The sequence below is a fragment of the Miniopterus schreibersii genome (assembly GCF_964146895.1).
Source record: "Miniopterus schreibersii genome assembly, chromosome: 5".
NCBI classification, from domain to species: domain Eukaryota; kingdom Metazoa; phylum Chordata; class Mammalia; order Chiroptera; family Miniopteridae; genus Miniopterus; species Miniopterus schreibersii.
In genome coordinates this window covers 8,283,446-8,295,460 of record NC_138106.1, presented here as the reverse complement: position 1 = coordinate 8,295,460, position 12,015 = coordinate 8,283,446, and the positions used below count along the sequence as shown (strand labels likewise).

Genomic DNA, 12,015 nt, shown 5'->3' with positions numbered 1-12,015 from the left:
GTGGGTGGTGGGTAAATGTTATCTGTTGTATTATTCTTTATACCTTTGTAGGTGCTTATGTTATAAAGCAAAGTACAAAAATTTTATACAAATATCATGTTCCTATGACTTCTGACAGACCCCCTTATCTCTATGGAGGAGAAGCGTTATTATTACTTAGATAATAACATTTTTATTATCTAAACAAAATATCACAAAAGTGTTCAAAGCTATCAATTTATTATATTTTACAATGAAATAGTTTTCTTTCTAGGAAACCATCTAAGTAATGGATGTTCAGTTCTATTACCCTTTAGAGACTGTACACATGGAACAAGATATAGCAGACTGTGCACAGCAAATAAAGTTCATGCATTACTTTTATCAAACATGCTTCTTCTAGTGAAATGCAACAGAGAATAATTAAAATAAGCATAGTTATCGACTAGAAACTTCTGGAACTAATAAGCAATTATAGCAAGATTGCAGAATACAAGGTTAATATAAAAAAGTCAATTGCTTTCCTATATATGAGCAATGAATAAGTGGAATTTGAAAGAGAAACACAATACTACTTACATTAGCACTCCCCAAATTAAATACTAGATAAAAAATATATAAGACCTATATAAGGAAAACTACAAAACACTGATGAAAGAAGAGCTAAATAAATGTAGAGATAGTCCACGTTCATGGATAGAAGACTCAGTATTGTCAAGCTGTCAATTCTTCCCAACTTGATCTAGAGTCAAGGCAACCCCAATCCAAATCCAGCTAGTTATTTTGTGGCCATTGACAAACAGCTTCTAAAGTATATGGAGACACAAAGACCCGGAATAGGCAACACAGTGCTGAAGGAGAAGGAAGAAGTTACCTCTCAAGTCCTTAAATCAGAAACATCTGTAAATAAAGCAGCTTGGCATTGGTTACTATTGATGTAAGTTACCTGCTGAGTGCAGTTCATGATAAAGAAATGTCTCCCCAGCAGCTATGACTATTCTCCTTTCCCACGGGTTATGAACCTGCGGAGGTGGGGGGTAACAGTCCTGGGTGAGCCTGTTTCAATACCTAATTATGTGGCCTTAGGCAAGGTTCTCAAGGGTTGTGCGCCATGCTTTCATCAGAAACTCTCACATCTTACAGGTCGGTGGGTCTGCTGGGCTGCGGGGGTGGGGGGAGCATGGGGAGTGGGTTAGCCTCTGCACATAGCAAGCGCTCCTGAGCATCAGCTGTCATCATGACCACAGCACGTAGCAGGGCCACACGCTTCTCGATGTTCCTAGTCATATGTGGCTATTCTTGATAAATCAAAACTACAGGCTCAGCTGGCAGTACAAAAAACTGATACTGACTGAAACACTGGAGGGTGCGACCCCAGGAAACATAGGCAGGCTAATTAATTCCAAGTTGTTTGCAGCGTAGGCCCCACAGCAGATATTAGAAACCTTGGTATTTATAATCTCAGGGGAATTAAAGGAATTCTTAAATACATTTTCAAAGTCATGTTTCAACTTGTCCTCTAGACGTTAACCTTCCAGGTGCACATGGCTGGTGGGTTCTGTACTTAATACAATGACCACAAAAAAGATGGGACAATAAACCAGAGCTCAGTCCGTGGCAATAAATATTACAGGAAGGAAGACCAAACTGAGCACATTCTCTCCAGGCAGAACATCTACTGGAACCACATGATTAGGCAGCAAACAAAATTTTATTACCTACGATAAAACCCATAATACTGTTAGAGTCACACCCAGAAAGATGTTTAGTAAATGAGAGTTCTAGACACACAAAATCTAGAAACGTCTGCATATATTTAATTAACTACACTTAGCACTGAGATAACTAAACAGAACTGAGCTACCGGGAATCTTCATGAAGCATGATCAGCATACCACACACAAACATGCGCGCACACACACACACACACAAACACGAGGCAATGGCACAGCGTGGAGCCAGGGCCTGGATATGCCATAAGTGACACAGAGTTAGATAAAACAGTGAACAGACTGATGCAGCAATAGAGACAGTGAAAACACAAGAAGCAACTTCTTTGGGTTAAAACAGCCAAACAGGACTGAGCCCTCGCCCTTCACCCCTGCCTCTCCCTCTGCTCCCTGTGACCCTGTGGAATGATGAAGGTCTCAACCTGGCAGAGAGCCTCCCTGACTGACGTCTCTGGTCAATTCTGACCCCAGTCCACTAGATAAAGGCCTATGTGTCCCCTGCATGTCTCAGGGGCCCTGGATGCCCCTGCGTCAGAAGGCAGCACCTTCCAGATGAGCCTGACCTGACCCAGGGCACCCAGTGACCTCCTTGTGCCCAGCCTATCTGAATGAGTCACATTTCCTTGGTCAACCTTTCAACAGCCTACTGTAGTCAATAATAGAAAGACAAGTACTCAACTTAAAAAATGGTAGATGAATATGAACAAAATTCCTAAATAAATAAACACAAATGGGCTTTAATAAGCTTACTTTTTAAACCTTTATGTCACTTGCTAGTAAGCAAAGAAAGGTGTTAGTAATCAAACTGATGGCAAAGTCACGGATGGCTGCGGTCCAGAGAAGGGGTCACTCTTCATGGGGAACAAACCCATGGCCTGCCTGGCGTTCTCCGGGCTGCACCCAGAGTAGAAAATATTCCAGCAATCAGAAGGGGCTGGGTTGGGAAGCTGGGGCTGCAAGAGGTGGTCCAGCAAAGCTCCCCTTGGGCATCAGGCCTCAGCAACTAGCAATGGGGGGGGGGGGGGCGTCACAGTCACTCCTCTCCTCCTGTGGCTTCTCTCCATGGGGACCCCAGGAGGGGACCCAAGGCAGGAGTCAGGCTTCACTGTGTTCCTGATCATAATACCAAACACAAACCTTAAACAGTCACTGAACTTCCAACTCGAAACCCACTTCTAAGAGCTGAAAGAAAATTACCAAGGCTTTGCTCAGATTCAAAGGTTTAGCTACAAGGATCATCACCTCTGCTTGTTCACACAATTTATTTGCATCTGTATGTCCTAATTCTTATAATAAACACTGCTTCCACAATGAGAAAAAGTGGCTTTCTGTTCTAAGCCATCCTCTTGTACGCACAGATGAGTGCTCTGCAGAGAACTCTGAACTTGGTCTGGAAAGGTGTAAACCTGCCCCTGGAGCTGACACCTGTCCAGCAGTTGTCTCTGCCACCTGCAGTCACCGCTGTGCCAGTTTGCCTTGAAGTCACACCAAACACTGGAAACCTTCTAGACTAGATCAGGCTGTCAGATCTTACAGAGAGCACAATTGCCAAAACAGAGGCAGAACTAATATCTGCTGAGTAAAGGACAAACCAGTGATGTGGGACCCCAGGGAAAGCGCGACAGCTCAGGGCACCTGGGGGGCACAGTGGGGGAAGGACGGGACCTGGATCTAGTCCTGCCTGTGAGGCTGCTGTGTGACAACTTTAGGCAGGTCCCCCAAGCCCCATGAGCCTCCATAAAGTGACATTGGTACAAAGGGACCAAAGGACTCTCAACTCTCTGACACAATTTTGCAAATTGGAGGCATTTATTTCATTCAATTATCACCATTACACACCCTTCTAAACATGCATCTTTTACAACTAACAAATATACAGAAGTGAGTCTGGCCTAAAATAGAATAATTTGTAAGGCCCACCGTCCAACTTTCAGATGGTCCCCTGTTCTCTATGATCTGTGCCACACCCACCTCAGGCGGGGCTCTGGTGGACAGGGGCAAGATGCTGCCAAGAGAAGACTCGGGGTGGAACCAAGACACAGCCCCAGCCTGGTGGGCCATCACCAGCAAGAGCCTGCTGTGTCAAAGCACTGGGCTTGCTGCTTACTCAGTCATTGCCCCTCTGGTCCCGTCCCCTCCCCAATCCCTGTGTGCGTGTGTGTGTGCGTGTGTGCACTCATGCACACAAACCCATGAGTGTGCACAAGCTCTCTCGTATTGCTGCACCTCCCACCCCCACACAGCAGGCCTGGGCAGTATCAGCCTTTAGAACCAGACAGAGACTGCTGGAGCCTGACAGAAGAACAATGAAGTAACACACCAGCTCAGAGGAGACTGAGGAGAAGAAAAAACTCCACAAAACATTTTTATAACCACAGTCTGTCCTTCAAAATGGACACACAGGAACAATGCATTAGATGTACTGTCCAAGCTTATTCTATGTAACATGGCCTAATTAAAGTCCCATTCATTTGAAAATTATACTTTATTTCCTGGAATCAAGGAAAAAATATGAAATGTATTTTCAAAATGAACACTAATAGTTACACTAAGAGCAGGTACTGATCCAATTTTGTAGTATTTCAAGTATAATTTCACACATCTAATTCTACCCATTTGCTTATAATTTCAACTGCCCACCTAGAGGAGCTCTGCCTACCCCTGGGTCACACCCTCCAGCTCAAGGTGCTCCTCCCAAATGCAATGAAACCCACCCCAAACCTGGGCCTTTATCCAAAACCTACTATTCACTGAGGGGAGGGGGCAATTTTCCTGACTCATAACCCTCTCCTGACAGACATGGTGTCTTCCATTCCTGCCAGAGACTGGGAAAGATCCTTTCCTCACTGATGCACACAGTATGGAAGCAACACATCACACAAGTCCACCTGCTCATCCACTGAATGGTACTTCAGGGGGTCCACTCCAAAGCAAACCCGAAGTCTAAAAGCTGAGGCTGTCCCTTTGCCATGGCCATCCTGTCACCCACACTTGTCCTGTGCATGCCCAAATCCCTGGCCATCCTGTCACCCACACCTGTCTTGAACATGCCCAAATCCCTGGTGCTGGCTCACAGAAAGTGCTAATGGGTACTGATTGGATGAATGGATGGATAAAGGGGTGCTGAATGGGTAGATGAGTGAATGAGTGGATGGAAGTGGATGGGTGGATAGATGGATGGGTTGATGGACCAACGGCTGGGTACATGGGTGACTGGAGGGATGGGTGATGAGTGGATGGGTAGATGGGCAGATGGATAAATAGATGGATGGATGGATGGTTGGGTGGAGACATGAATAACATCCCACCCTACACCTCTAGCATGTAACCATGCTCTGCACCTCACAAAGATGCATTCTCTCAGCACGGTGAAACCAGGGCTCAAACCAGGGGAGAAGGCTGGCATGACAGCCACCTACTCCCTCAGGTGGTCAGCCACAGCCAGCTGCATCTCCTACTCTGTGAAGAACAGACAGCACGGAATCTTCAGTGACTGTCCTCTAGCAGTATCAGAGGTAGCACACCTCTATGGGCCTGGGCCTCCATTTCTACAAAAGGTCCCTCCACCACCTTCACTTCCCATCCTGGAAACTGGGGGATCCCCCCTCAGGCTGCAGCACAGTTCAGAGTCACTGCCCACATGCTGGTGGTCTTCACATGTATGCAGAATGACCAGGCACAGATAGGGCGTTATCACTTGGGGCACAATGAGTAGGCCCTTAATATGAAAATACAGGACCTTATTAATAAAACGTGTGGGGAGATGCCTTCACGGTTCATCCACCCCACACCCCTCCCACCTTTCCTTTACTCCACCACAGTGTCCTGAGGAAAGGTGAGCAGCAACCACCTGGACAGGCTGGGACCAGGGAAGGGGTGTGTCGGTCTCACTGTCCCCGGCAGTGTGGCCTGGGCTCCGGGCCCGCTTCAGGCCTTGGCTGGCAGTACCTGCCAGGGCAGCACATTGGCTACAGAGGGCATGACCAATACTTAGGTTGCACATTTTTCTTTCTACTGTAACTTTCTGATGACTCAGCTAATCCATCTGTGTCTCACACAGTCAACAGCCAACTGCCTGCCCTGTGGAAGGGAGTGGTGCATGGATAACTCAGGAGTGATGAAAATCATTGAAAATGTATTGCTACTGAAGCCAACAGTAACCTGCCGAGACACTGCCCTCAGCAAATAATAAAACTTGAAAAGGCTCACATTATACCAGTCTTAGAAAAGCTCAATACGCATGATTTGGAGCACCTTAAAATTATACAATTAGAAGACTATGTTTCATATCTTGTAAACCTTTGCGAAGTTGGTATAAACAGGACAGCCAGTCTTAATAAAACTCGTAATTTTCAAAGGCATTTTTACTAAGTGCATATTATAGATAAGAGCAGGTACTAACATTTAACATTAGACTGTTTAATGACAGTCACACTGAACTTACACACACAGGAATGTCCAGTGAACTCACCATTTAGTACATGGGCTTAAATGTTAACATCTTGCAACACTATCAATTTCTCAAGATGTTGTTTCCAAAATGCAACCTATTTGAGAAAGGTTTACCTACTGAAGAATAAGATTCTAGAACAGCGATTTTCAACCCTCTTCCATGTCATGGCACACATAAACTACTAAAATTCTGCAGTACACCAAAAAGTATATTTTTTTGCCGATCTGACAATAAGTAGATCTAATTTTGATTCATTCACACTGGACGGCCATTGTTGTGTTGGCTGTTGTTATTTTTTTATTTGACAATCTAAGGGGAAAGAGGTCAGTGACCCTGATGAAATTGCATGTTTTAAACATCCTTGCAGCATATTTTAAAAATTCTTGCTGTTCTAGAATGTGTGAAGACATTTTTAAAAAATTGGTTTTCGAGAGAGGAAGGGAGGGAGAGAGAGAGAGAAAGAGAAAAATCGAAATGAGAAAGAAACACTGATAGTTCGCTTCCCATATGTGTCCTGATTGGGGATCGAACCCACAACCTTCAGGTGAAAGGATGATGCTTCAGCAACTGAGCCACCGGCCAGGGCAGGAAGACATTCTGAGACTGTATATAGTGGGACCGACAAACCAGTGGCATTACAGCAAGTTCCAAAAGAAGGATGACAGAATTTTTCTTGTACTTCTCAATATTTACTCCAAATTAAATGTGCAGTGATGAGAGGCCATGTAAAAAATGGTGGCCATTCTAAATTTAGGGTATTTGATCAAAATTTCTTGCAGTTTTGCTTTGCCTTTGTCTTACTCTTCTGTTGCCTGTCTTAATGACATCTTGCTTTTTAATGCTTAACCGAGGAAACAAAACATATCAACTCTGTAACCTGAGAAGAGTCGAGAGAATCCAAGAGATGGCTGGGGAAGTCACCCAGAAGACACCCAGGCGCCCTCCGGACAGTGCCTTTTGTCCTGGGCACACAGTGGGCACGGTGTCCATCAAGGTCTAGGGGTCCTGACGCTCTCCCTACTCCCACACGCAGGTGCCACTAGGCACAATCCTCTTTGTTATATTTAGCAAGATGCTATTTTCCCAAGATTGCTGACTCTGAAACTGATTTCTTTATAGGAAGCTGTACTAAAAATTGTGGCTCATTTTATTTCCTGAGGGATGACTATCTCCTTCCACAGAATATCCCAAGGATGCTGTCGTGGCAAAAGACTGTCTTGTCCTATCAGTTGGTGGCTAAGGGGACGCCCAGAAAAAGAGGCTCACTCACTGCACAACGGCTGTTCCCCTCACTTAAGTATCTCTGCACCTAAGACATTTTCTACTCAATGCATTTTATACAAAGACAGCAAACTCTCAACACCTTTTAAAGCAACAATTCACCCCCAAAGCCAGTAGTTTCTAATTTTTATAGTCATGGACAATGTTTTGAGTCTGGTGTTAAGAAAAATATATAGATTTTAATGGCTTAAAACATCAAGTTGAATTAAAGACTGAAGTCACCTGGAGTGTTGGATGTAAGGAATCTGCTGCCCCTGTTTTTAAAAGGAAAATATTTTAACAATGGTTGCCACAGTTGTATTTCTTCAGTAGGAAAAGTACATTTAATGTGAGAAAAGTCATTAATGAATGGTGGCAGCCAACGGTAAACAATTATAAAACAAAGCTATGAACTTCTATGTTTCACAAATATCTTTCTAAAATATCCATTAGAGTTTGAAGCTAAAATGACTTCTATACAAGTTTATAGACATGTTTTCAAATCTACTTTTTTAAGCCAGCCCCTGTCTAAAATTCTACAAAATGCCCACAGGAGGCACTTTAAAAGGGAAAATATAAGGTAACTGGCAGCAACATTAATTCCAGAGCTGCAACCCCAGCATATGTTCCTACATCACATTTAGAGTCCAATACTTTACATTTAGAATGGAAGTGAACACATCACCTTTCCTCTCGGAGCGTTTCTTGCGTCTCCTTTTATACCGACGTCCCATGATGCTGAAGAACGTCCCCATGGTCAAAGTCCCAGTGACGAGCGAGGCCATCCAGCCGAGCCAACACCAGCCGCCAGCCCAGCCTCATTCTGTGCCCCGCGTCGCTGTGAACTGCTCCAGCAGCGCGGCTGCGACAATGCCAGCCCCCTGCCGGCACATGGGGCCGCTCCTGCTCAGCCCAGGCTCATTCATCAAACCACAGAATCAGGGCAAGCACACCAACACCACAGCGACTCCCAGCACACCACCCAGAGTGACATGTGACAGTTAACCCTTCAGGGCTGTCACAGGCACAACACTGTGCATAGGGAGGAAAGACATGCTGGGGACGCTTTCCAGGGAAACAGGAATCTCCAAAGTCCTAGGTAAAATGCCTCTGTCATCTTCGAAAGACACAGAGTGCCTGAAATAATGACGTAAAAGTGTCACTGAGAGGGCACAGTTCACAGAGGCCAGCCAGGGTCCAGAGGTGCTGCTGAGAGTGAGGGCACAGATGAGGTCCAGCATGGACCCGGGACCACCTGCCCACCATGCCCCTGGATCGCCTCCTCCCACCTTTGTTCCCAGATGCCACTCTGCTCCGCTGATGGCTCCTTCACTACTGTACAGAGCATAGCCCCCCACTGTGTGCTAAACTGCCGAGGGAGGAGCAGACTCTGACCCCTTTACATTGGCTTCCAAGCCTGGGGGATGACAGCACAGCTAGTGGGACCCGCACAGTGCCAGGGCCAGCCCGAGCAGGGCCCACAGGCTATGTGTACACATGCGGGCATGCACACACTTGCACATGCATGCACAAGCACACACATGCTCACTCACACACATGTACATTCATGCACACACAACATACATCAGCTCTCACACATGCACACATCTCATAGCACATGGTGCCTGTAACTCAGACTCCAGCACTTAGCACAGCCCACAGCCCTCACATCCTCTGGTCCAGAGAGACTCGTTCCAGGCCCCAGGGGAACACTCTCCCACACCTGGGCCCTGGGTCCTTAAAGAAAAGGCAGCGATGTCCAAAAACCCAGAGACTGTGGGTTGTCTTGGGAGGAATCGGATTATGGGCAGATGGGAGTGGAAGAAGTACTCAGGTACTTCTCTCAACTAACAGCACTTGTGTCCTGTAGAACGAAACTCCTCTCCCAACAGTGACCATCTACTTCCCAACTTATTTCCCCAAAGGCGCACAGGAACTAACATTCCCCATGGAACATGGCATCATGCTAACGATTCTTATTTACTCTTCAATTGTGCATGTGTGTGTCCAGACACATGGAACAAGATGGAGCCACTCACATTCTATGCAACCAGATGGAAGCTGGACACCAGAATTACCACATTTGGATTTTTTAGATAAAATCATTAATATGATTTAACTAAATTTTCAGTGTTAAATTAAAAATTCAGCTCTCTTTAAATAATTTTGATTTCAATATTTGATACTATATATTTTAATACATAATTTTGAAGAAGTATTCTCTAAGAACATGAAAAATTAATATAATGTTTTGCTTTATTTACTTAAATTCACATTTTTAACAGAAATGTATTCAAATTTTGTATACTTTAAATTCAATTACATATTTTATCTTTAATCCTTTGGATCAGGGGCCAGATAAGTCTTTTAGACTTGGTGGCCATATGTCTCTATTGCTTACAAATTCAACAAGCCCGGCATGGCCTTAGGGCGGAGAGGGGAGAGAAGTTTCTGGCAAAGGCTACCTCCGTGTCTGGATGGATTCCTTCAGGGAATGAAAAATGCCTTTCTTACAGCATCTAAGCTTGTGACCTGGGCCCAGAGGTGACAGTGACACTCCACAGTGCAGGAACAGACCTGTGCTGCAAGCCCTGCAGACCACCCTATGAAGCCCCCAGGTGGTCAGCACTGGTGGGACAGAGCCCCCAGCCCACGCTCAGGGAGGAGGAGGAAGGCGTGGGGCAGAGAGGAGCCCTGAACCAGGCTCCTCAAAGACACAGGGAGGGGCCTGAGGGCAGGACAAAGAAATGGAAGCCTAAGGAAGTGGGGAAGGAGCAGGCGTACAACCCTGGGGCAGCAGGTCTGGGCTATTCTCATCACACCCTGACTGTCCCCACAGTGTGTAGGGACCAATGCCACAGGTGGGTGGAGCTCCCTCAGCTCTGCGGCCACGGGTGGGCTGGAGACTTCCCTCCTACTGCTGCTGTGCTTTCACTGTGCCCCCAAAGCACTGGCCTGAGGTATCCAAGATGCCCCATTTTGGTAAAAGCAGCACTTGAACACCAATAACCCCTCCTCTTTGCAGTCTGACATAGCACGCTTTACACCTTCTGCTCCAGGTCACCTTGGGCAAAATCCTTCCCCACAGCATCACTGGGCTGGCCTTCCTGTTGCTGCCCCTCAGGATCAAGTTGGGATGCACAGAATATCCCCAACAGAGGAACCCAAAGGCAACCACAGGAATTAGAATCAAGAAACCACAAAGGAGACTCAAAAAGAAAAACATAAACGTTCTTCAATTATTTCAAATTAGAAACAAGAAAACCTCTTTTAGAATACAGTCACTGTATTTAAAAACCCATGGGGATTTCCACGGGTTTCTTTATTACTTGTACCCTTGCCACGCATCAAAGCAAGTTGTGTACTTAACCATGAACATTGCCACGCACTGTGCCTAACCAGGCTGGAGACAGAGGCTGAGCCGGAAGCTAAATTCTGCAGCAGTGAGCTGGCCGCTGAGAAGAGCCCTCGAAGTCAGGTCTGCAGCCTCTGAGGAGACACAGGCTGGAGCACGCAGCTGCTGAGACTGGCCCCGGGGGTCTCCTAATGGGGACCGAACCAAGGAAGAAACAATTTGAGAAATGAAGCCAGAACTTCTAGAGCTCTCTTATCCAGGAGAAAGAGTTTAATACCACCAGAGTCCTGTGCAGTCCAGAGCAAAACAAACACTGATTTTTAAAAAGGGTAGATGGTGAAAAGCTGTCTGGATTCTAGATTCTTTATGATGGAATTCTCTGGAAAAAAAATATGCTTAAAGAAGTCAGAGAAAAATAAGGAACATCTTCCCAGCTGCTGAAGACTCGTGTTTTTGAAAAAAATAAACCTCATGGTCTCTTTGCATTAGGGTTTTGTTTCTCCAGGAAGCTGAGCTCAGTTTCTAGTTTAGCCCCCATTTGGGACAAGGTAGCAAAGAGGCCTGGCCACTGCCAGGGACTGGCTATGCTCTCTGCTCCCGTCTCCCCAGGCACAACCCAGGGTGAGGCCACCACCAGCCAAGACCAAGTTGCCATGGCGACTTCACAGGTTTCCTATCTGCTTCCTTGAGATGAGAAAATTATAATTTCTCCATCTCCATCATAACCCTGACCTAAAAGAGACAAAACATTTGACATCAAGTCATATCACAATTTATAACCGGAATATTCATAAAAAGAAAAATTTGCAAAGTGTAGGTAAACCTGGTAAGTCAAGGAGTAGGGACAATGGACTGACTCAAAGGCTCCCGGCTGCACCGTGGGGGAGGAAGCTCATGACGTGACCACTGAAAACCTGATAGACTCGTACTTCTCAGGAACCCATCAACTAAGATACTGTTTGAAGTGAAAGTACACTAAAACCACAATCTAAGAGAGATGCTGTCAGCAAAAATTAACTTGGGGATTATAGCTAATGTTGTAAAAGACACAATGGCAAGTCTGATAGGAGACCTTCTGCTGGGTTGTCCTGCTATCTAGGTGTCTGTCTCAGGTGACATGTGCCATGTTGTCAGTGGAGGCAGTTGTTCCAGATGTGCCTTCTTAGGCTCTATATTTGTCTATTTGGCATCTAGTCATCACAGGCAGATTATATTCACTCTATTTTCTTTTTCTTGAT

At 45.6% G+C, this 12,015-nt stretch overlaps 1 protein-coding gene across 7 annotated transcripts in view; it reads right to left on the bottom strand.

The window, feature by feature from the left end:
• Positions 1-12,015, bottom strand: part of ADARB1 (adenosine deaminase RNA specific B1) — a gene marked incomplete at its 5' end in the record, with an annotated part of 84,876 nt that overhangs the window by 29,592 nt on the left and 43,269 nt on the right. The window contains one exon of one of the 7 annotated variants that reach the window (XM_081139032.1): positions 8,108-8,207. The exons of the other annotated variants lie outside the window; for them this stretch is intronic. Within the exon in view, the coding sequence (XP_080995158.1) occupies positions 8,108-8,207 (100 nt within the window). Of the gene's footprint in view, positions 1-8,107; positions 8,208-12,015 lie in introns of those variants that run through there. 7 annotated transcript variants of the gene reach the window in all.